The sequence below is a fragment of the Petaurus breviceps genome, unplaced genomic scaffold (genome assembly GCF_028583685.1).
Source record: "Petaurus breviceps papuanus isolate PSGF00001 unplaced genomic scaffold, PetGlider_PUasm1.0 551, whole genome shotgun sequence".
In the NCBI taxonomy this organism is placed as follows: Eukaryota; Metazoa; Chordata; class Mammalia; order Diprotodontia; family Petauridae; genus Petaurus; species Petaurus breviceps.
In genome coordinates, this window is record NW_027186372.1 from 7,374,856 (window position 1) to 7,400,290 (window position 25,435).

A 25,435-nucleotide genomic window follows, 5' to 3' on the forward strand; every position below is an offset into this window, starting at 1 on the left:
TGACCTGGAGATCGAATCCCGGGCTCAGACACTTAGCACCCACCCAGAAACACCTGGCCGTGTAACCTTGAGCAAGTTACTTAACCCCGATTGCTTTATAAAAAAAAAAGAAAAAAAAAGATACAACAGAGAAAATCCTTTCAGATTTGACATCTACCGGAAGGTACCAAAAGACCTCACACAAACATACAATGCAGTTTTATGTTTGCTTCTCTTCTATTCCAATGTACATAGTTAATTTCATTAGATGTTTGTTAGGTTCAAATTTAAAAAAAAAACACCACAAAATAAAACAGAAAAGGGGGTTCTCATACTTTGAGCAAGTCCACTCTCAGTATTCTGGGTAACTCCTTAAGGCTACTGATCACAGAGAAGGTGCTTCCTCCACTGATCAAGGGATTCTCAGTACCACTGAAATCACAAGTCTTGTCTATCGTAGGATATTTTTAAAAGGTTTGGAATCACTGAGCTACAAGGTAAACTATAAACTTCCAAGTCTGACATTTAAGGTCTTCTAGAAGCTGAATTCCAACCAGATCTGTGAACTCACTAGGGTGAACAATTCCTGGGGAGGAAAACCTCTGTTCTGCAACACAGAATCATGGAGAATTGCCTGTGGGCACTGAAAGAAGCAACCTGCCCAGACTCTGTCAGAGCCAGGACTCGAACCCAGACAGGACTCGAACCCAGGTCTTCTGGACTCCAAGACCAGCCCTCTCCACTGGACCATGCTGCCTGTGGTGCTGATTCAAAACTTCCCCCTTTTTGCTCTTCAGCCTGGCAGGAGAGAAAAGAACATACCAGGCTGGTTTGTGAGTGGTGGTGGCAGCAGAGGGAAGGGAAGAGAAACCATTTGGATAGAACCTGGATAGAACCAGTTGGAAGAGGTACCTTTGGATAAGCTATTTTTGCTCTTCAGGAGAAGGATGTTGACTACAGTGGAAAGAATTTATTTTAGGAACTTGAGTGGGCAGGTCATCCAAAGAAGGGAGAAGAGAATATTTCCAGGTACATTTCAATTCAACAGGTATTTATTAAGTACCTAAGTATTTATTAACTATAATAAATACAGATCATTATTAGTCGGCCAATAAACACGCATTAAGCACCTACTCTGCCAGGCACTGGGCTAAGTACTAGGGATACGAAACAAGGCAAAAGACAGTCCTTGCTCTCAAGTTTGAAATCTAATGGGGGAGATAATAGGAAACCGATTAGATACAAATAAGCCACATAATGGATAAATAGGAGATAATGAACAGAGTGTGGAGGCACAAGAATTACGGGGGATAGGCAGGATTTTAGCTGGGAAGTGTGAGGAACTTCAAGTTGCAGCTTGAAGGAAGCCAGAGAAGCCAGGAAGTAGAGATGAGGAGGGAGAACATTCCAGGCATGGGGAACAGCCAGCAAAAACACTGGAAGAGGGAGTGTCTTATTCAAGGAATAGCAAGGAAGCCAGCATCACTGGATCAAAGAATACGTGGGGGAAGAGGGGAGAAGAGATTAAGGTGACTGGAGGGGTGTGTGTGGATGGAAAGGAGAGGCTATGAATGTTAAGCAGAAGAACCAGTTGGATAGAGAGTATGTTTGGTACTTTTATTTGGAGAGATGATGGGGGGGCCATGCTGGTGTTCAATGGGCAGCTGGGTGACATGCTCAGACTTGTGCTTTAGAAAGATCTTCCCTCTGACAGCTGAGACAAAGATGGACTAGAATAAGAAGAAACTTGTGGCAGGACAACCTGCTGGCAGAGTACTGTGATAATTCAGGCATGATGTGATAAGGGCCTGTACTGGGTTGGGAAGTGGTAAGAGAAGAGAAAGGGTCATATGCAGGGGCTATCATGAAAGTAAAATTGATGGGCAGGTCTTGGCAATAGATTGGATATGGAGGTGAGAATGAGGAGCTGAGGAAGACAAATAGATTTCAAACCTAGGTGACTGGGAAGATGGCAGTGACCTCAAAAAAATAGCGAAGTAAGCAGGAGGGGAGGGTTTAAAAAGAGAGATAATGAGTTCAGTTTTGGAAATGTTGAGTTTGTCTGTGAGTCATCCAGCTGGAGATGTTTCATAGGCATTTGGAGATGTAAGAGTGGAGGTCAACAGAGAGGTTAGAGATGTATATGGAGATCTAGAATTATTAGCATAAAGATAACAACTGAATCCATGGCAGCCGACGAGATCACCAAGAGAAACAGCAGAGGAGGAGACAGAAAAGGGTCCAGCATGAAGCACTGAGGGACATTCACAGTTAGCAGGCACGACCTGGAGGGAGATCCATGATCCGTCCATCAGAGGAGAGGGAGGAGAGGTCAGAGAGGTATACAAGGAGAGGAAAAGGAGAGCTAGGAGAGAACAGGGTTGTGAAAAGCTAGAGAGGAGAGAATGTCGAGAAGAGAGTGTACGATGGCGTTAAAGGCTGCAGAGAGGTCACGAAGGAGGCTAAGAGTTGAAAAACAGCCATCAGCTTTGGCAAATGAGAACTCCAAACCAAAGCCCTCCCCCTCAACAAGCAAATATCCATCTTACAGGTTCTAACAGTAGAAAATGAATGGATATGAAATGATATTATAACACCTTGGAAAGGGAGTCGAGACAGGGAATCTGTAAGCAACCGTCCACGAGAACATATTTGTTGTACGGTCGTTTCAGTTGTGTCCGACTTTTGTGATCCCATTTGTGGTTTCCTTGGCAAAAGTACTGGAATGGTTTGCCAATTCCTTCTCCAGCTCATTTCACAGATGAGGAAACTGAGGCAAACAGGGCTAAATGACTTACCTAAGGTCACACATCTAGTAAGTGTCTGAGACCAGATTTGAACTCAGGAAGATGAGTTTTCCTGACTCTAGGAGGCCTGGCATTCTGTCCACTAAGCCACTTAGCTTCCTTCATAAGAATATATGGATATTAGGAAATAGTCAACATTACTTTGTGACCAGACCACCTGGACTATGGATTATTTATGACTGAAGAGCAGGGAAAGAAGACAGAGACAGATGATGCAGAGGTAATACAAAGCAGTAGCATGCTGGTGGAAAAAACCACACTGGATTTGAAATCTAAGGGCAGGGCATGGTTTCAAATCCTGGTTCTGTTACTTGCTACCACTGGGAAAATCTCATTACATGACTTTGGGCAAATCACTTTTCTTTTATGGGACTCATTGTCTTCAACAGGAAAATTAGGGGTTTGGCCTAGATGATTTCCCAGTTTTAAGATTCTATGGGTCTAAGGAATCTAGCTTGGTTACCTTGGGACTCTGAATTCCCACCATCATTACATTCACACTGACAGACCTGGAAATCACAGTCTCAATCACATTACTACTATTGGATAGGCAGGATGTATCAATGTGTGGAGGAGAAGAAAATGAACAGCAACTTTTAGATAGCCCCTGAGACTTACGTTATCATCACCCTGTGAGTTGGTAGTATAATTTTAGCATTTCTGTTTAGTAGATGAGGAAACTGGGGTTCATTGAAGTGAATTGTTCCACCCTGTTCTACAGCTCATCTAAGAGCCAGAACCCAAACTCTGACCTTCTGAAAGCTAGCCCAGGTTCTCTTCTCTACCTCTTACCACTTCTATACTCTGGCTCTTAGTCCAGTATTCTCCCCATTACCTAATGCTAGAATAGCCCATGGGTCTAGGGTCCATTCTAAGCAATATTTTTATTAATGACTTTGATGAGAGTATTAAAAAGATGACTGTCAAATAGGAAGACACTAAATCAGCTGGGAACTCTGAATGCAACAGGAACAACATCCAAAAGACACTGGGTGACCTGAGAATCTATCGTACTTTGCTGAAAAGAATGATATTCAAAAGGGCTAAAAATCCAGTACCACAAACATAGGCTGGGAAGAGATGGGCCCCCCTAAAGCATAATATAAAGAACTTGAACAGGGGGTGGCTTGTTACAACTGACCACAGGCCAAATGAATCAGCAATACAATGCCACTGTGACAAAGGCCAGCAGGAGACAAGGATGAATTAATAGGGCTATGACATGCCAAGGGCAGGAAGTAATCCTTCCACTATGTTCCACATTAGTCAGCCCGTCCTTAGAGTGGAGTATTGTGTCTAGCTTCGGTCACCTCACATTAAGAAGGATGCAGACACACCGGATACGTTTTGTACAAGAGCAATCAGAGTGATCAATGGGTTGGGAAAGAGCTTAAAGGAAATGGAGTTATTCAGCCTGGAACAAATTGCTTCATTCCTATTATCACCAATAACAGTAGCAATGACTCCCATTTAAATCTGGCTTTTTGAGGTTCATCAAGAGCTTTCCTCACAACCCACAGAAGGCAAGAGGAAACTCAATTACAGTAATGAGGAAGATGCAGCAGAAGGTGCGTTCTCTTTGCCCTCCAAAGACCAGATGGAAAGAAACGGGTTTAGATTAAAGCAAAGGGGCATCTCAATTAGACTTAATACTATGGCTGTAAAGACAATAACAGCCCTTCCAGTCCCTGTGCTCATTGTTTAAATAGCTAGTTGGGGCATTTTACCCACATGGCTCTTTCCTTCACAGACTAAAGCCTGCCCAAATCTTAGCAGATAGTTTGCTTCAACCACAAGAACTCTGGGAGTCCATCACGTAGGGACCAACCTTCTGGCAATGTGCCCTTCCACACTCGTCCTAGACCACAGATGACAGACACAGTCTGTTAGGAGACCCATACCAGTCTAACTTTATAGTCAGTCAATAAGCATTTAAGTGTCTGCTACGTGCCAAGAACTCTGCTAAGTGCTAGGAGCTGGTAGTATTCATTAAAGTTTGCGCTCTGTTGAACCAGGGTCGTTCTCCATATCACGATGTGGAAAAGGAATACTGATACTAGTTTATGTGTATATAGCACTGCCAAGGTATACAAAAGAACCTTATGTGTGTATTGTCTCCTCTGATCCTCAGAACAACCTTGTGAAGTGAGAAATACAAGTACTACTGTCTGTTTTACTGGTGTGAAAAACAAGTTGATACATCAAGTGATTTGCCCAAAGCTCTGTGGCTAATAAACGGAAGAGTCAGGACCTGCATGTGGCAAAATGAAAAGAGCAATGGATTGCAAATGGAGAATCAGGTCAAAATCCCGGCTCTGGGCTGTGCTGTTCACGACTTGGATGGGTTTGGGCTCATTATTCCACTTCTTTGGGCCTCATTTTCCTCATTTGTAAAATGAAAGAGTTGGACTGGAATGTCTTTAAGGTCCTTTACAACTCTAATCCAATGCTTTTTCCAGCTCTTCTGTTCTAAATATGACAATAGTTGGAGCAGCAGTCAGGAGGACCTGAGTTCAAATCCAGCCTCAGACACATGACACTTAGTAGCTATGTGATCTTGGGCAAGTCACTTAACCCTAACTGCCCCTCCAAAAAGCAAAAAAAAAAAAAAAAAAAAAAAAAAAAAAAAAATAGACACAAAAAAAATAAAATGTTATAAAATACAAAATTTGCCTTCTAGTTTCTAAGATTAATTTTTTAAGGTTTTTTTTAAAAATGTCAACATTTAAAAAATTTTTGAGTTCTCTACCTCCCTCCAATCCTTCCCTAACTCACTGAGAAAACAAATAATATGATACCTGACGTCAAGCAAAGCATATTTCCATATTAGCCGTGTTAGAAAAAGAAAAAGAAATAAAATGAAAAAAAAAAATAGGCTTCAGTCTGCAGTTAGAGTTCATCAGTTTTCTCTCCCAGGTGAGGGATAGCATTTTTCTCCATGAGTCCTTTGGAATTGCGTGGATCATTGTACTGATCAGAGAGGCTAGGTCTTTCACAGCTGATCATCTTTACCATATTGCTGTTACTGTGATCAATGATCTTCTGGTTCTGCTCACTTCATTTTGCCTCATCTAGTGCCCTACCCCCTATGCCCTGCTGCCACAGGCTGCATCAAGAGAAGAAAAGGAGATAATAGTTCTACTTGGACCATTGCAATAACCTACTAATTGCAGCTATGTGGAATAGTGGGTAAAGTACTGGGTGAGAAGTCAGGAAGATCTGAGTTGAAATTCAGCCTCAGACACTTACTATGAACTTGGCCAACTCCCTTAACTTCTACTTGCCTCAGTTTCCTCAAATGTAAAATGAGGATAATAGTACCTACCTCCCAGGGCTGTTGTGAGGATCAAATGAGAAGAGCTTAGCACAGTGCCTGGAACATAGTAGGTGCTATACAAATGTTTATTCCTCTCCCATCCCTTCCTTTCTTGCCTGAAGTCTCACTTCACTCCAATTCATCTCCTACAAAGCCACCCAAGTCATGTGGCTAAAGTGTAGGTCAGACTATCACACTCCCCTATTCAAAGTCTACAGCTCACCATTATTGCCTCTGGAATCAAATACAAAATCTTCAGCTTGTTTTTTAAAGCCTTTTACAGCTTGGTTCCCTTCTACCCTTCCAATCTTTTTATAAATGATTCCCTTGCTTGCGCTCTGTAATGCGGTCCCACAGGACCCCCATGCCTACCATGTACTACTCCCTCCTTCCCCTGACTTCCTGGAAGCCTACCTCAAGCCCTACCTGCTCCATGAAGTCATTCCTGATCCCTCCACCTACCCCTCCCCTCCAATTACCTTCTCTTTGTTACTTACAATTTTATATACACTTAATTCATGAACAGAGGTTCACAGTGTCTTCCCTGACAGAACGTTAGCTCCTTCAGATTAGGAGCTGTTTCATTTTTGCTTTGTATCGCTAGTCCCTGGCACATAGTAGGTACTTGATAAATGCTTACTTGCTTGATCCCTCTGTCCTAATCAGGACCTATCTAGAAGGAAACAAGCATTTATCAGGAACTGTGCTCAGTGTTTGACAAATATTATCTTGTTTTTATTGTCACAACAACCTGAGGCAGATGCTATTATTATCCCCATTTATAGTTGAGAAAACTGAGGCAAACAGAGGTTAAATGATTTGCCTATAGCCCTAGATTACACAGAGAGTAAATGCCTGAGGATGACTGGTCTTGATTCCAGGTCCTCTGCTTTATCCACTGTGTCATCCAGCAGGCTCTGAAATCTATCCAGTGTTCTGAATGTTGAGTTCTAGGCACACTTTTAGAAAACACACACAGCAGCTTCAGCTTGTTTAGAAGAGTTGAAGAAATTGGGAGTGTTAAGCCTGGAGAAGAGACAATCTGGAAGACACACTAGCTAACTTCAAAGCATCTGAAAGGCTGCTAAGTGGAAGAGACATCAAACTGTTCTGACTGGCCCAGGAGAACAGAACTAAGCACAAGGGGTAGAGCTGCAGAAAGAGCTTTCAGCCCTACAAAAGAGCTGACCAAAGGAGAGAGGAGCTGTACCTCAGGAAGCAGTGGGCTCCCTTACCCTGGAAGTCTTCAAGCAGAGGCTGGATTCTTTTTCAGTCACACATTTTGTCTATAGCTGGTCTCTAAGGCACCTTCTGGCTCTGGGATTCTGTCACTATATAGCTGAGCTAAAGTGAAATTGGATATGCTGACCACTATTTTCCTCAGTGACTTTCATTTTAAAATTGGAACTACTTTCCTATAAGAAAAAAGGCATTTCCAAATCTCTGGTTGAAGATGATCCCAAATGACACAATTTTTTTCATAATTCCCAAAAGTGCTAAGGGGGGGGCGCAGCTAGGTGGCGCAGTGAGTAAATGGCTGGCCCCAGAGTCAGGAGAACCCGAGTTCGGTTCTGGCCTCAGACACTTAACACCCACACACACATAAAAAAAACTAGCCCTGTAACCTTGGGCAAGTTACTTAACCCCAATTGCCCTCCAAAAGGGAAAAAAAAAGTGCTGAGGGGACCTACTAGCAAGACAAGACACACTACAACAATCAACATCCAACTGCCCTCGACATACACTCTCTCTCTCCCCCCCCTTCCCCTCTCTACCTCATCTCTCCTTCCTCCTTCCTTCCCTCTCTCTTTTTGTCTCTACCTCCCTTCTTCTCTTTCTCCTGTCTGTCTCTGTACACACAGAGCTCTGTGTATGTGCATTCACATTTCTCTCTCCCTTCTCTTTCTACCCTTTGTTTCTCTTTCTTGTTTTTGTCTCTATATAAGTTTCTCTACCCCCATATGTATATATGCACATATCTACACATATATATGCACATATCTACACATATATATGTGCATATATACATATTATATACATAGACCCACATATATACTCTCTATAACAGAGGACCACAGTCTTTTGATCTGGAGAAGACCTTGGATATCTGGTCCAACCCCTTCATTTTAGAGATAAGGGAAGTGAGAGCCGGGGTGGGAGGGGGGGAGTGATTTGACCAGGACACAGAGATATAGAGCAGAGCTGCTATTAAACCCTAATATCTCCAAATCAGGACCTTTTCTTCTATACCACAATATAAAGAGGTTCCAAGTACCTCACCTATTACTAATTTCAGCCAGTTCTGGTTGCATTAGTAATAAGACAGTGCTACTGAAGACCCAAGAAATGAAAAACTATAAGGGTTCAATAAGTTTTCTGATAGACCAAATTTCAGCCCAAGAATAGATCCAATCTATTGGCTGACATATATGACACACAGCTTTCTTTTAAGGGTCAACTGAGTTAACATGCATAAAGTGCTTTAACAAATTTAAAGAGCTACATAAATGCCGCCATCCTAGATGATGTTACCTCCATAGCTAATGTGGCTTTGGAAGATTCCATTTCCTTCCTCTCTGCTGCTGGTGATTCTCTCTTTCTACACCTTGCTCCTAACATCCCCCACCTGTGCCATCACCAAAGCTAAGCCTGTTTTGCTTTACTTTCTTTTGTTTCCTCAACCAAGCAGATCCATCTTATCTATCCCGATTCCCTAATTATGTTATCATATAATAGCTTTATCATGAGACAATTTATTAGTTCTGTGGTATAGATATGCTAGCTATTAATGCTATGGTGCCAGTATCACAGTATATGTAGTAATAGTAGAGTGCTTCCGTGCTGGAATGAATGAATAACTTTATTCACAAGGGTATTCCCTCAAACAGAAAATTCTAAGCCAGCCAAACTATACCTTTTTATTCCATAAAATTCTTGCCCATGTCCTTTCACAAATCTTCCAGAAGGATCTACTCCCTGAATGCTGGAGACTTCTTCTGTGTATTTTAACATTCTGTTAAGTGCCAGTGAAGCACTATGGAGGGCCCATCCACTTATTATCCCTTATTCTAACTATATAACCAAGAAACATGTACAAGATAAAATCCAGGAAATTATAATACTACCCTTATTTTATTTATGTGGGCATACGCACACATACACACAAAGGGAGCACTGAATAGTGAAGAAAATGCTGGGCTTAGAGTCAGGAAGATGTTTTCAAACACTGTCTCTAATACATACTAGCTGTGTGACCCTGGACAAGTTACATAACTTCTCTGTGCATCAGCTGATTCTCTGGGGCTATGTTATAGACAGCTCCCAATCGGCACCAGTAGAGGGTTCTCCACCCACTGATAAAATTGTAGATCTGGACTAAAACAGTTAATAAAGTATTATAATTACTATGTTAATAGTAGTGCTATGGGGCAGCTAGAAGGCGCAGTGAATAGAACACCGGCCTTGGAGTCAGGAAGACCTGAATTCAAATCCAGCCTCAGACACTTAACACAAAATAGCTGTGTGACCTCGGGCAAATCACTTAACCCCAATTGCCCACCTTCCTCCCTCCAAAAAGCAAAAAAAAAAAAAGTAGTGCTATAATTTAACTGAAATATGGGTAAAATTGGCTTCCCTGAACTACCTGGAAGCTTAAAACTATGATCTTTTAACTCAGAATGTATTTTCATTCAGAAACAACCAACATAAGAAATTAACTTTTGTTAACTGCCTGATTAGAGTTTATTTTATTGTAGGCAACTGTTCTGATTGTCTGTAATATTGATTTCTTCAATACCTCAGTATGATATGAGGTGACCCTGGGTCAGGGGTGGGAACCTGCAGCCTCCAGGCCACATGTGGCCCTCTATGTCCTCAAGTGCAGCTTTTGACTGAATCCAAACCTCACAGAACAAATTCCCTTTATAACAGGATACAAGGACCTAGGCTATCCAAGGCGATACCCGAAGAGTTGCAAGCTCTGGCAGATCCTACCAAATTTGAAAGGCTCGGAAGATGAATCTGATGATAGACTTTGTGTCTATCACAACTAACCCATGGGAATTTGGGGAGACTCATTACCTGATTAGCAAAAAGATAATGAATTTTTTAATCAGAATAACTCCAAGGAAACATTACAAACTACATCAGTTTATATGAGGGGAAGATGTGGGGTATGTGTGTGAGGAAAGCAGGGAGGAAAGGTTGAAGGGAAAGTAGATGATACACAGCCAAACTATTAAAACCACAGGTCTTGGAAATAGTTAAGTCTTCCTCTAAAAAGGATTGCATTCTAATCAATAAAAGCTACATCTATTAAGCACCTGCTATGAGTCAGGCTCTGTGTTGGGTGCTGGGGATACAAAGTCAAAAATGAGATATTCTCTGTCCTCCAGGAGATGACATTCTATAGGATGAGACATGTCTGACATATACAAACATAAATGTTTGAAATAAGTTTATACAAAATAAACCTAAAGCAATACAGCAGAAAGGCACTAGCAGCAGCTGGGGAAAACCAGTTAAGATCTCATGTAGGAGGTAGCAGTTGAACTGATCTTTGAAAGAAAGTAGGAGTTCTAAGAGGCAAAAATAAGGAAGCAGTGCAGATCAGGCATGGGGTTCCACCTGTGCAAAGGCGAGGAGATGAAGGGGAAACGGCTGGGTGGGAGGAACAAGATGCCCTTGAAGAAGAATGATGAAATCCCACTTCACTGGCCACTTACCCCTCGGTCCCCTTACGGATCCTAAGATTGTAGAATCCTATTACAGATCCAGAGATAAATGGGATCTTAGCGCTCATTGATTCTAACGCCTTCATTTTGCAGATGGAAGACCGAGGCCAAGAGAAGTTAATTAAGTTGCTTGTGATCCTATAGCCAGTAAGTTTCTGATGAAGGATTCAAACTGAGGTCTTCCTGACTATTGAATTCAGCTCTCTACATATGGTGCCAAACAATCTCCTGCTTGTTCTGCAACTTTATTTGTAATTATTACTGTATAGACGGCATGAATTATGGCTCCGTTAGACTATAAGCTCCTTGAAGGCAGGGCCTGTCTTTTACCTTTCTTTGTAACCTCAGTGCTTAACACAGTGACTGGCACACAGTAGGTGCCTAATAAATGCTTATTGACAGACTGGCAACAAACAAGACCAGAGCCTTAGAAGGATTGGGATTTCAAGTCACTCAAAAGATAACAGAAGCACGCATGGTGGCTATAAGGAAGCCACAAGATATTACCAATGATGCCTTGTGTTGTGAGAAATAATAAAGTAAGAGACATCAAAGGCATACATGACCATAAAAGGGAGTAAACACTCATTGCAAGTGGATGAGAGATGGATGGTCCAAGTGCAGTATGAGTATTCATGAAGTTTTAAAAGACCTAGAGGAAGGCTTACAACATGCTGAATTGACCTTTTAGGAGGATTTATGGAAGGTCATGGACGAGAACCACACAGGCTCGGGGCAGCTAGGTGGTGCAGTGAATAGAGCACTGGCCCTGGAGTCAAGAGAACCTGAGTTCAAATCCGGCCTCAGACACTTAACACAAAAACTGGCCGTGTGATCTTGGGCAAGCCACTTAACCCCAACTGCCCTCCAAAAAACAAAAAAAAAAAAGAACCACACAGGCTGAAAAAGCACAGACAGATTATAATCTGCTCTTGTGGAGGGACAGAGTAACAAAAAAGGATTAGGTCGCTGACCCACTGAACTATCATTAATGTTCTTGCAAAAAGCTATTTTCCTATAAATAATGATTTAATGTGTGCTGAATTATTGAGTGTAACTTCAATACATTTAGTGAAAAAAGGCTTCTTTGGGAACACATGTCAAATTTTATATTGGAAATCAACAGAAAAATAGAATTTGTTTAAGAGAAATCCAATTTACAATACACTTTTTGGACTGTTCATTCTCTAAGTCAAGGGATGGATGCACAGCCAAACCCAAAGAAAACATGCATAAGACTTCCCATGTCCCTAAGCAGGGCAAGAGCCACTGGAAATATCTGACTAATAGACTTACTCTGTCATTTCTTTTCATAGCAAAATGGCTCAGCTATGCTATTTTAACTTCCTTGGTTAGGTTCTCACTTCTGTGATCTTGCAGATGGATCTCAAATCACTTTGTGGTTCACCATACGTGGGCGGTAACCAGGCAGCAACTTGTGATGTCACTGTTTCCAAGACTTAATAAAATTTATATGCCACTGAAAAACAAATAATGTGAAAGTGATGGGTCACCTTCCCCCAAAATAGACTTTTACGTTCTATCTGGATGCCCTTGAATTGAGTGAGCAGCGTCAGGCTCCAGCCTGTCCAGCTCTCCTCCACCCCAGCAGCAGAGAGGCTGGAGGGAGGTGGACCTTCCGGTCCAAAGCCGCACAGTCATCCAGGTGAAATCTTCATCAATATAGAAATGATGACTCAGAAGTTTTGTCCATCAAATTCCTGCCCCCCCCAACAAAAGAAGGGTTCCCAACACCAATTACTTTCTTCCTCTAACAAAATGCAAAAAGTAATTAATTGTACATCTTCCTGGTAGCCCTGCATGATAGGACTTAGTTCTAAAAGTTTCTTGAGGATGACCTAGTAGTCTTAATGTGGCAGTGGATAGAAAGAAAGAATAAAGAAGAACTGCTCAGGAACTGTGAGCAGCACCTCCCCCTTCCCTCCCCCCAAACACAGAGTCCCATAGTGTACTGACACTATCCCCAAATATAGGCTCAGCTCAGATGTCACATGCACCTGATCTCTCAGATGCTAGTGCCTCCTCTCACAGATGACCCTGTTTTATTTTGTCCTGTACTTCTATAGGTAAATATTATCTTTCCTGATAAAATGTGACCTCCATGAGGGCAGGGACTCATTCCTATCTTTATCCCTCTCTCAGTCTTTGCACTGGCCACCCCCTATTTACCTCCACCTCAGAGACTCCCCCTCTCTTCTTTAACATGCAGCTCTTTTTCTGCATGAAGCCTTTCCTGATGAGCCTAATTGCTAGTGCTCTCTCTTCACAAACTCCCTTACATTTAACTACTATGTTGAATATGGTTGTATTTTTTTTTTGCTTTATATTTACACTGCATACATTTATTATACTTGCTGTCTCTATTATTAGGATCAAGCTCTGAATTTGGAACTATGCCCAAAGGGCTATAAAACTATGCATTCCCATTGACTCAGCAATACCACTACCATCTATAGGCTAAAGAAATTTTTAAAAAAATCAGGACCTATAAGTACAAAATTATTTATAGCAGCTTTTTCTGTGGTGGCAAAGAATTGGAAACTGTGGGGATGTCCATCATTTGGGTAATGGCTGAACATAGCTAGTGATTAATAAGTATAAGCTAATTGATTTATATCTATATCCCCCAGGGTCAAGTACAATGCCTGGCCTATAGTGGATTCTCAATAAATTACTTATTGATGTACTGATTTTTTGTTTCCCTCAACTTTTTTCTCTTATTCATCTTTTATTCCTTTTTCTTTTTAGCTCCAAATTCTCTCCCTCCTTCCATCCCTTACTCCATACAGTGAGGTGACAAACAACACATTATCCACTATACATGCGAAGGCATGGAAAATGTATTTCCATATCAAATTACAAAAAAAAAAAGGCAAGGAAAATAAAGTGAAAATGCAATATGCTTCAATCTCAACTTAGAGTTCATCAGTTCTCTTAGTGGAGTTGGACAGTATTTTTCATCATGGGTCCTTCTGAATTGTAGTGGATAACTGTCTTGATCAGAGTAGCTAAGTTGTTCACAATTGGTCGCTGTTACCATACTGTTGTTACTGTTCAATATCCCAGTGCTGCTCACGTCACATCAACTTATATATGTCTTCCTAGGTAAACTAGGTAAACTATCCCCTTCATCATTTCTTACAGCACAATAGCATTCCATCACAATCACTTACCACAACTTGCTTCGCCATTCCCCAACTGATGAACATCTCCTCTATTTCAATTCTTTGCCTCTTGTTCATCTTTTTAAAAAATGATTTGATACAAGAGATGGCTCTTTGGGAGTGGGGAGGGAGAAGGATATAAATGGAAACTTAGGTGATATAAAAACAAAAAAATACCAATAAAATCTACTAGAATTAAAAAAAAATCTTGTTGATTAACTGAACTGAGCTTTGAAAGAAGCTAGGGGTTGTGAGAGGAGATGGTGAGGAGGAAGGGAGTACATTCCAGGCATGGCGGACAGCCTGTGGAAAAGCATGGGGATGGGAGAGGGAACTTCAGGCACAAAAGCACGAGTGGGCCAGTTCGGCTAGACTGCAGAGTGAGTACTCGTAGGGGAGTAACGTGTAATACGCCTGCAAAAATAGGTCAGAACTAGGTTGTAAAGGGCTTGAACAGACTAAGAGGGAAATCCGTATTTGATCTAAGATGAATAGGGGCCTCTGGAGCTGACCATGGGAGTGAGATAGTCAGACCCGTGCTTTAGGAAGATTTATCTAGAAGCTATGAGGAAGATTAATTGAAGAAGGTTCTGAGAAATTCAAGACAAGGAGCCCAGTTAGGCAACAAGAGGTGAATTTATGGCTCTTAGTCCTTAGAACATGAGAGTCTTGATGAGTGACTATAGAGGTCAGATTCATTCAATATTCATGAATTCATTCAATAACTAGAGCCTATTTAGTTGAGGAGTAACATGGTCCAACCTATGCTCGAGGTATATCACTTTGGCAGCTCCGTGGAAGATGGATCACAGAGGGTATAGACATGAGGTAGGGAGACCAATTAGGAAGCTCTTATAATAGTCTAGATGAGAGATGATGAGGGCTTACACTAAGGTGGTACCCTTATGAGTAGAGAGGAGATGGATGCAAGAGTTGCTGAGGAGGTAGAAATGAGAAGTTCTGACAACTAAATGGAAGTATGGGGTGAGGGAAAGTAAGGAACTGCGGGAGACTTTTACATGATTTCTCATATGTGAACCTGGGTGTTCTGGAAGGAAGGGTGACACCCTCAGTAAAAGCTCCACAGAAATTTGGAAGAGGTGTAGAAGGGTAAGATTATGCATTGTGTTTTTGGACATGTTGAGCTTAAGATGCCTATGGGACATTTGTTTTGAAATGGTGATAATGGACTGGAACTCAGGAGCAAGAACAGGCCTACATATGTAGAATTGGAAATCATATATGTAAAGATGATTGAACCCAATGCAGCTGACGAGGTCTCTAAGACCAAGAGAGGCTTGGGACAGAGCCTATGTGAGTCAATAGTAGACATGAAAGCCAAGAAAAAAAATAATTCTAGGCTGAATTAAAAGAGATTACCTCTGGCATACTGTTTTCAGTTCTGTGTGGTACATTTTAGGAAAAATAAAAGTGGAAACCCATTCAGAAATGGATGACAAGAACAGTAAAGTACCTTGAGATCCTGCTGCATGAAGATTAGCAGAAGGAACCAGAGATGTTTGCCCAAGATTAAAGTTAATTTGGGTTCAGGGGTCAGTCAGTGATAAGATAACTTCAATGAAGCTATCTAGGATGAGATGTGAAACTTATTTTCTGCTTGGCCCAAGGCACAGAGCCAAGAACAATGGTGAAAGTTGCAAAGAAGCAGATCTAGGGGCAGCCAGGTAGCACAGCAAGTAAGAGCACCGGCTCCAGTGTCGGGATGACCTGGATCAAATCCGGGCTCAGACACTTAGCACCCACCCAGAAACACCTGGCCGTGTAACCTTGAGCAAGTTACTTAACCCCAATTGCTTTAAAAAAAAAGAAGCAGATCTAGCTTTGATGTAAGGAAAAAATTTCCTAAAACTTAAAACTATTTCAAAACAGAATGAACCTGTTATGAGAGTTACTGGGACCTCAAACCCCTCTCCCTCCCTTGACTGACTACTTTTGTGGCTGATGTGACAAGAATGCCTATCAGTTTGGACCATCCCTTTGCTATTGCCCTGTGATTCCTCAACCATCTCAAGAAGCACCAGAGATAACTGGAGAATTCAGCAACAGGGTGAAAAGTCAAATGGAATGCCCCTATGTTCCCAAGTTGCTAGGAGCTCCTCTTTTCTAAGCTCCTTGTCATTAAGTCACCAGTACTGGTAGCAGAATCTTAGGCAAATGGAATACCAGAGGGAAAGCAGTGATTGCTTCTATGAAGACTGAGGTCCCATTTGAGTCATCACAATTAGCCCCAGGAGAATTAAGAAAAAGTCTGTTAGAGAGATTTCTTCATACTCAACCATACCAGTTCTTCCAGGGGGTTTATAAATTGTTGTTTGGCAGCACTAGGGTCCAAACAAGAGCATATAAACTCCTATCTGCCCTAAGGCCAACCAAAGCACCCATGAGAATAGCAACTGGAACCATTCTGGGGGGTCCCTGTGGCCAGGACTGAACAGTCTGACTCCAGGTATTCTCATTAAAGTAAATCCTGGCCAGAGCCTAATTAAGGCTTTCAAGCTCAGTCAGAAGGATCAGGGGAATACAATACTAAGCTTTCTCTCCAACCTCTCTCACAGGAAGTACTGGAAAAATAATAAGACAATTAAGTCACTTGAACTTCTGGGAGTATTTTCAAAGCCATTGCATAATAGAGTATTTACAAAGAACTGCGCACTGAGTGCCACAAGAGGAATTTTACTATGTACCTTTAAACTGGAGATGGCATCACAGACTAGGAAGCTCACTGGAATGAACCACAGCAACTTGGTTCTACACCTAGTATACTCGTTTGCAGAATGGGGGATTAGGGTGGACCAGGTGACTGCAGCGTGGCATAGGATATATATGGTGCTTCGCTTGGACTCTGGAAGACTTGGGTTCAAATACTGCCTCTAAGTGTTGCTAGCTGTATGATTTTAGCCAAGTCACTTACGTGTTTTTGTTCTTGTTTTTTAGAAAGTTCCATTTATTTATTTATTTTGCTCTTTGGAGAGGGGAACATAGGGCAATTGGGGTTATGTGAATTGCCCAAGGTCACACGGCTAGTTTTGTGTTAAGTGTCTGAGGCTGGATTTGAACTCAGGTCTTCCTGACTCCAGGATGCATGCTCTATTCACTGTGCCACCTAGCCACCCCCACTTACGTCTTTTTGAATCCTAGTTTACTCATCTGTAAAATGAAGGTAATAATACCTCTAGTACTATTTAATGGGGTAGTTGTGAGGCTCAAATAAGATAATGTATGTGAAGTATTTTGTGAATTTTAAAGTGAAATGTAAATAATAATTATCATTATTACAGTTATTGTTATCCCTAGAATTCTATAATCCTACAGGTTGTCAGAAGTACAGAAAAGTGATGAGCATGATTAAAGAAATTGAAGAGGTATATGAATAGAGGGTCAAAGGGCTAGAACAGGCCATAGCGGGAGGTCTCTTCACACTCTAAGGCTGAATATTCTTGAACCAAGAACTAATATCAAGACATAGTACTTTCTGGAATACATCTGGAATGGACCGTTTACAGCCTTTTTATAAGTACCAGCCGTCAAGAAAACGAACCAGAGTGGTCCATGACATGATCTCATAGGAAGAGGAAAGAGCTCAATTTCTGCTCCGGAGTCATTAAAAGCAGCCAGTTCTCGGTGCTTGGCTTGGCACCAAGCCTCCTGAAATCATAAGAACTATCAAGGCCACAAGGAGGGCCAAGCAAGGCAGTTAGGGAGCAGCCCTTTAAGTGTTACCAAATCACTGGAAACAGGAAATAACTTTAAGGCCAACACAGCAAAAACAACATCCCATATGCCGAGACTATAAATGGCAATGTATTCTTAGAGGGGCAAAATATTAGCTGGTTTTTCAAAAGTGACCTATCATCGGATAAAAATACAGAAGGCATTTAAATGCTGAAAGGCAGGAGCTATTTTGGGGACTGGACTCTCATCTTCATGGCTGCTGGCCAGGTTGGAGCCCTAAACATGGATTTAAAAGGAATTATTTTTATTTTCATGAGTTTCTTTTTTTAGGGAGAGAATGTATTTTGGTGATATTTCTCAAGCCAATCTGGCCTCAGAACATGGTCAGCTCCTTGCCAACAAGGGGATTTAATTAAAAGCCTACCTCTACCCACCCATCTCTTTTCTTCTAATTTAATCCTGATAACCCTTTTATAAAACCTTGAGAGATCAGATACTGAGTGATTCAAGTTAAGGTTGGGCAAGACCTGATCAAATGAAAATCAGGCATAGAGTTCCATATAAGGATTGCCAGAGAGAAATGAATGTTCAAAGGAGCATCTGAATTCCATAGGAGTTCTAGACTTGTACGTGACAGGTACAAAGTACAAGCCCTCTTGAGTTCATATAACAGAAATGAGACGCAATGGAAAGGGAAATGTATTTAGAACTAAAAGACCTGAGTTCAAATACCACTTCTTCCTCTTGGTGCTTGGGCGACCTCAGGCAATTCACACACTCTCTGGACTTCATTTTCCTCCTCTTTGAATTGACAAGAGGACCTTTCAGGTCTCCGCTAGCTCCAATTCACATTTTAAATATATTTAGGGGCTCACAATCAAAAGAAATCTTGTGGTGAAATAATGTAAAATGGAAAAAACAAACAAAAGCTTTAGAATTCAGTACACGCTATGACCATAGAATAGCAATGAATGAGAATGAATCATCAAAGAATCCTGATGAAAATCTGAAGTAACTAAATGATCTGCTCCCAACACATACTAGCTATGCCCCCTGGGCAAGGCATGACCTGTCAGTGTCCCAGGCACTCTCCTACACTCCAAGAAGCTGAACAGTCAGTCACATATTTGCATTGGTAGAGTTTTCCTTACTAGGAGTTCCGTAGACCCAACAAGTTCTGATTGAAACAGGAAAAAAAACTGCTGTCTGTTGTTACTTCTTATAATAAATTTAAGTTGTCTTTTTTTGTTTTTTGAGGAAAAGCACACTCTGAAGTTTCTTATATAGAGAAAAACTATCCCCAATTTATTGGTTTTGAAAATCCAGTCTTTCAAATACTGGGATAAGGATCAAATATTAACAAGCATTTATTAATCACTTCAGGCACTGTGTTAAGGTGATAGGGGATAAGAAGAAATTCAAAGCAAAAATAAAACCCCAGTTCCTACCCTTGAGGCTCCCAATTGCAACGGGGGAAACAACATGTAGTTAACTAGGTACACAAAAGATCATATACAGAAAAGAAATGGAAGTTGATCGGAAGGAGAGGCATTCCCTACTGAAGGGCCCAAGTTTTTAACTGCTCTTTCGTGCTATTTTAGCCAATTTAAGCCAACATTTATTGAGTGCTCATGACGAATGAGGCATTCTGATCTGCAGACAGGGAGACGAAAAGTTTAAATAAGACAAACCCTACTCCCAACCAGCAGGGAAGCTTTCGTCCCAACAGAACAATAACTAAGAAATTGCTGGGCTGTGTGCCGCCGGCTGGACACAACAGAGGCAAGGACAACAACCACAAAAACCCTTTTTGCCGTACGCAATGGCCTTTTGTGACTTGTAAGCAAGGGATGGATGGGCAGGAGGAGAGGGGGCTCACAGGACACACAAATGAGAGCCGAGCCGGCCAGTTCTCCAGGTTATCGCGGGCAACGATGCCCACAAACCGGGCTCCTCCCGACCCTCCAAGCGTGGCCGATTCTTGCCTGTGGACTGTCCACGAGGTTTTCTTGGCAAAGATACTGGAGAAGCTTTGCCATTTCCTTCTCTGGTGAATTAAGGCAAACAGAGATTAAGTGACTTGCCCAGCGTCATACGGCTATTAAGTGTCTGAGGATAGATTTGAACTCAGGTCTTCCTGACTCCAGGCCTGGAACGCTTATTTACTGCAGCCCTTTCAATGTTACCAAATCACTGGAAACAAGAAATAACTTTAAGTCGAATGCAGCAAAAACAACATCCCATATGCCAAGCTTCCTCCAGAGCCAATAATACAGCCATGATCACTCCTACTTTACAAATGAGGAAACTGAGGCCGAAGGAGATAGAATGGCGTGCCCATCATTACAGGGTTAGGAAGCATCAGTCAGGATATGAACTCTGACTGCAAGACTAACCCTCTTTTTACAATCCTGCTGCTTCTCTATAAAGACAAATGATACCGTCATGGCGGATATGAGCCCTACCTGTCAGTTGACCTTCTAAAAAATGGTGAAGAACCTTGGAGAACCAGATTTGGAGTCAAAGGGCATGGATTAGGGCCTCAGCTCAGCCACTTACTGCCTGTATGACCTTAGGCAAGTCATTTCCTGACTTGCCCAAGTTAGGAAGCCGACCTCCATGTCGACCTCTTTAAAATGAGAGTTAGATGGCATACTCTTTTAAGGTCCCTTCTAGAGCTAAAGTCTACAATCTTGCCATCTCACACACGGAGGCATAAAGCAAACTTTCTAGTTTGCAACCTTGGCATATAACTGTGGGGCAACAGAAAGGGTAATGTTGGGGGGTGGGGAATAAAGCAGAATTTGCTGAGATACTAGGAGCCAGAGCATAAGAAGGATTATACTTAGAATTACTTGCAAAGCTCTCTGCCTTAGCTTTTATCTCTGACTTTGGGGCACACAATCTTATGCAGTCTAGTCATGGATAATTGAAATTGCTGAAGAGAACAATTAAACCGAAGTCTGAAATCGAGCTGTAAGGCTCCCAAGAGTCTTATGGGATGGGAATCCTGGCAGGAAGCTGCTGATGTCTGGGACAGCTTAGTCTAAGGGAACAGCATTTAGTTTAGAGCTCTTGAGCTCAGGGATCTGAATTCAAACAAGGATAGGGAGAGGGACTGAACTCCTATGATTTCATGGGTATAGAGAACTCCCAGATGAGGAATTCTGCCTACCATCGGAGATCATTGTTCTTGGCAATATATGGTCTTAGGGTTGTCTAGGGCATTGAGAGGTCAAGTGACTTACCCAAAGTAACACAGTCAATGTGAGAGGAGGTGGGACCAGAACACAAACTGAGTTACAAGGCTAGCTCTATTCACTATGCCAAGTTTCTTCTCGGAACATGGACCTTCAAATCCTTCAAACCCTTCAAACACTATTTGTATACAACAAAACTCCAATAGTAAAAGGATATGAGCTAGCAGGACAAATCTTCTTTCAGAAAACTTTGAGATAAGTCTTTATCAAGAGTCATATTAAGGGGCAGCTAGGTAGTACAGTGAATAGAGCACCAGTACTGGAGTCAGAAGGACCTGAGTTCAAATCCAGCCTCAGACACATGAAACACTTACTAGCTGTGTGACCTTGGGCAAGTCATTTAACCCCAATTGCCTTGCCTTCCCCCCTCAAAAAAAAAAAAACCAGTTACATTAAAAAATGCTCTAAATCACTATTGATTAGAGAAATGCAAATTAAAACAACTAAGAGGTGGAAGGAAGGAAGGAAGGAAGGAAGGAAGGAAGGAAGGAAGGAAGGAAGGAAGGAAGGAAGGAAGGAAGGAAGGAAGGAAGAAGGAAGGAATATGAAACTCCATCTAAATATCACATGTTCTTGGCTCTACTTTCCTCTTTTACTGAGGAAAACTTCCTCCTTAGGTGCCTCATCACAATATCAAAGCAACCTCAGGCTCTGCAAATGGAGCATGAGCCCTGGCATCCTAGTAATAGCCAACATTTATATGGCACTTGAAAGTTTACAAAGCACTTCACATGTGTTATCTCATTTGATCCTCACAACATCCCTGTGAAATAGATACTATTACTTATCGGAATTTTACAGATGAGGAAACAGCCTGAGGAGGGTTAAGTGACTTGCCCAGAGTCATACAGCTAGTAAATGTCTGAGACTGGATTTGAATTAAATTCTTTTAAAATCTAACATGCCATGCATTCTAATATCCAGTTAATAATTAGTTAATCATCAGCAAATGTTTATTAAGTGCCTACTATGTGTGAAGGACTACACTAGGTACTAGAGATTAAAAAATAGCTCCTAGCTTTTAGTCTATCATGTACATTCTATCTATTAATTAAGCTGGAAAGACTTCAGGTCAACAGTGTAATGGTTCACTGTCTGTCCTCTGAGGATCAGCCTTACTCATTCCCAAGAGGCTTTTCACTAGGAGGTCAGTCATCCAGTGGTGAGCTTTTTTTCATTATCCCCCAACAGCTCATAAAAGCCCGTCTGTTAAGAAAGAAAAGCCGCCATCTGTACTGGCAGAATGAATTCCTACACCAGTGAAATCATGGCTCTTGAAGTAAAGATTATATATTTAGGGGTGGAAGGGTCTTCAAGTTTATAAAGCTCTTGAGTTCAACCACCTTATTTTATTTTATTTTATTTTTTTTGCTTTTTGGAGGGGAAGGGCAGGGCAATTGGGGTTAAGTGACTTGCCCAAGGTCACATGGCTAATTGAGGCCACATTTGAACTCAGTTCCTCCTGACTCCAGGGCTGGAGTTCTATTCACTGAACCACCTAGCTGCCCCCCAATCCCCTTATTTTGGAGAGGAAAAGTGACAGAGTTGGAATTTAAAGGTCCTCCAGCTTCAAATTCACTTCCTCCTTATACAGGATAAAAAATTTTTTTTTTAAATCAAGAAGAAATATAACAAATAACCTCCTTGCCATGACTGGACATTGTTTTCAAAAAGTCACCCAAATTATTAAATCTCCAGAACCCTATTTTCTTCAAGAGTATTTGCAAGATGGTTTTGTCATGTCCTTTTTCATGTTATCTTCCAAGTTAAACTTATAGCTTCCATCCCTTCTATTGAGTAATAATGCCTGACTTTTAAATAGTCTACAAGGTTTATAAAGAGCTTTACATGAGTTATGTTTCAGTCCCATCTCCCAACAATCCAGTGAAATAGGGATTTTAGGCAATAATCCATGTGGCATTATGGATATTATGGAGTTAGGAAGACCTGAGTTCAAATCTGACCTCCAACACTGACTAGCTGTGAGTACCTTGGCCAAGTCATTTAACCCTGTTTGCTTCAGCTTACTCATCTGTAAAATGAGCTGGAGAAGGAAATGTCAAAGCATTCCAGTATCTTTGCCAAGAAAACCCCAAATGGGGTCATAAGGAGTTGGACATGACTGAAAAATGATTTAACAGCAATAATAACAGATTAGAAAACAGAAGCTCATAGAACCTGACTAGTAAGTTATCAGGGGCAGGCTTCAAATCCAGGACTCTCCTGACAAGTTCAGAGCTCTGTTCATGAGACCCCTAAATATGATTCTTTCTCTCCAGCTTCTAAACTGCTAAATTTAGGGATAAAACAAAATGTCTGGCTTAAAAAGAAGTTTCAGGAGGGGTCTCTGGTTAACATAAATGTGCAAAAACATTTTCCTATACTAAGAATCTTTAATTTTGTGTCAGCACTCTGCCAGCATATCATGACCTCTCTGTGCCTTGGTAGACAGTCGTCCTAAATCAGAGTCAAAAAATATTAGCTCTTAGCCAACTCTCTGCTGATAAGTCTCTCCAAATTTAGATAGACTAGTCCTCAGATAACAGATACACAAGCCACCATATCTATACTCTTAAGTCTTTCTAATCTGGTAGGACTAGCAAGATGTTAGGCTCCCAAAACTCATTAAAAGAAAATCAAAGTGCTTAAAATAAAATTCATGCTAATTCATTTGAATTAAAAAATCATAGACCCAAAGGATTTAGAGCTATAAAGGCTTTTAGTGACTAGTGACTATCTACTTTATCTCTTTCATTTCATAGGGAGAAATTGAGGTCCTGAGAGATAAAAATGGTTTGTCCATGGTCATACAGTTAGTTAGGAAGGGCTAGACCAGGCTGCGGGTGGGTGGGTGGGTAGTGTAATAGAATAGAACTGGACCTGTGATATCATTGGTCTAAGGAATTCTCAAAAAGGAAATTCTTCTACCAAAGCAGTATAGTTTTAGAGAGCTGCTTGGGGTGACTTATCTAGGGTCACACAGCCAGTGAGTATCAGAGGAAGGCACTGTAGTATAAAGGAAAAAAAAAAATGCAAAGCTTCTAGAGTTAGGGGCTTTCAAATTCCACTTTGACTATGTAGTGCCTGTGGGATCTTGGGCAAGTTGCTAACTGTCAAATGAGGCTGTTGGGACTGGTGGGCTCCGAGGTGCCCCTTACTAGATCCAGACTCATGTTCCTATTTTATTTTGTTGTTCAGGTGTTTCAATCAACGTTACCTCTGTCCTACTGTGTTTTTAATTTATTTTGTTAAATATTTCTCAACTACATTTTAATCTGGTTCTGACACACACACACACACAAACACACACACACACACAGGCAGCATATTTGACACCTCTTAAGTCCAACTTCCTCCATTTTACAGATGAGGATTGTTTTTCAGTCATGACTCCATTTGGGGTTTTTAGGCAAAAATCCTGGAGTAATTTGCCATTTCTTTCTCCAAGTCATTTTATAGATAAGGAAACTAGACAGGGTTAAGTGACATGGCCAGGATCACACAGCTAATAAGTGTCTGAGGCCAGATTTAAACTCAGGTCTTCCTGACTTCAGACTCAGTGCTGTATCCACTGCACCACCTCAGCTGCCTCTTGTGCCACCCTGCTACCCCTATTTTCTAGCCATTCCCTATTCAGAGGCCTGCTCTCTATCTACTACTAACTACTACTACTGGCCTGCTCTCTATCTACTACTAACTACTACTACTACTACTACTACTACTACTACTACTACACTACCTCTCATGTTGGAAACCATTTAAAAAGTAAAGGAATGGGAAAAGAAGGACCTTTGGTTCTAAATTAAGGTATCACTAACCCTAAATACAAGGGGAGTCTGGGCCCTGAACTGAATTTGGGAGGGAAAGGAGGACCTTTTTGTTATAACTGGAAAGGAAAGGTTAATGTCCAAAGAAAGGAATTCCCCTGAGCAACAACTGAGGAATGAGGGTACGTGGAGAGGTCAGTCTCAAATTCAATGTTTGCCTTAGGTATCTGAGAATCACCATCTGCAAGAGATACTACATTTCATAACTACCTAGCACTGAGGCCTTGTAGGTGAGAAATCAGTGGGAGTGAGGACAAGAGACAAAATGTAATTACACGCAGTGTTTATTGTAAGCTGATTGGCTATGGTTTCTTGCACATGGCTCTATACAGTCACATTCTTGATAATGGGAAAAATCCCCACATGTAAAAATCTCAATTTATAAAACCACTAAATTAGATGGTGACTAGCCATGCCACCTCCTCCTGGAAGCCTTCCTTGATGCTTCAGATCTTTTCCCCAACACACATATACCTCCTATTGTTGTTGCTTGGGGGTGTCTGACTCTTTTGGGGTGTTCTTCGCAAGGATACTGGAGTGGTTTGCCATTTTCTTCTCCGGCTCATTTTTATAGATGAGGAACTGAGGCAAATGGGGTTTAGTGACTTATCCAGGGTCAAACACTAGTAAGACTG

General features: G+C 41.4%; 1 protein-coding gene and 1 long non-coding RNA gene across 4 annotated transcripts in view; one reads left to right on the plus strand and one right to left on the minus strand.

The window, feature by feature from the left end:
* Positions 1 to 5,437, plus strand: part of LOC138172645 (uncharacterized) — a 237,588-nt gene extending 232,151 nt beyond the window's left edge. The window contains exon 2 of the long non-coding RNA XR_011171200.1: positions 5,383 to 5,437. This is a non-coding gene — a long non-coding RNA (uncharacterized lncRNA). The remainder of the gene's footprint in view (positions 1 to 5,382) is intronic.
* The window catches only part of ERGIC1 (endoplasmic reticulum-golgi intermediate compartment 1), a 149,385-nt gene that overhangs the window by 76,567 nt on the left and 47,383 nt on the right, over positions 1 to 25,435 (minus strand). Inside the window, exon 1 of one of the 3 annotated variants that reach the window (XM_069102363.1) lies at positions 12,132 to 12,154. The exons of the other annotated variants lie outside the window; for them this stretch is intronic. Within the exon in view, the coding sequence (XP_068958464.1) occupies positions 12,132 to 12,139 (8 nt within the window). The 5' untranslated portion in view covers positions 12,140 to 12,154. Of the gene's footprint in view, positions 1 to 12,131; positions 12,155 to 25,435 lie in introns of those variants that run through there. 3 annotated transcript variants of the gene reach the window in all.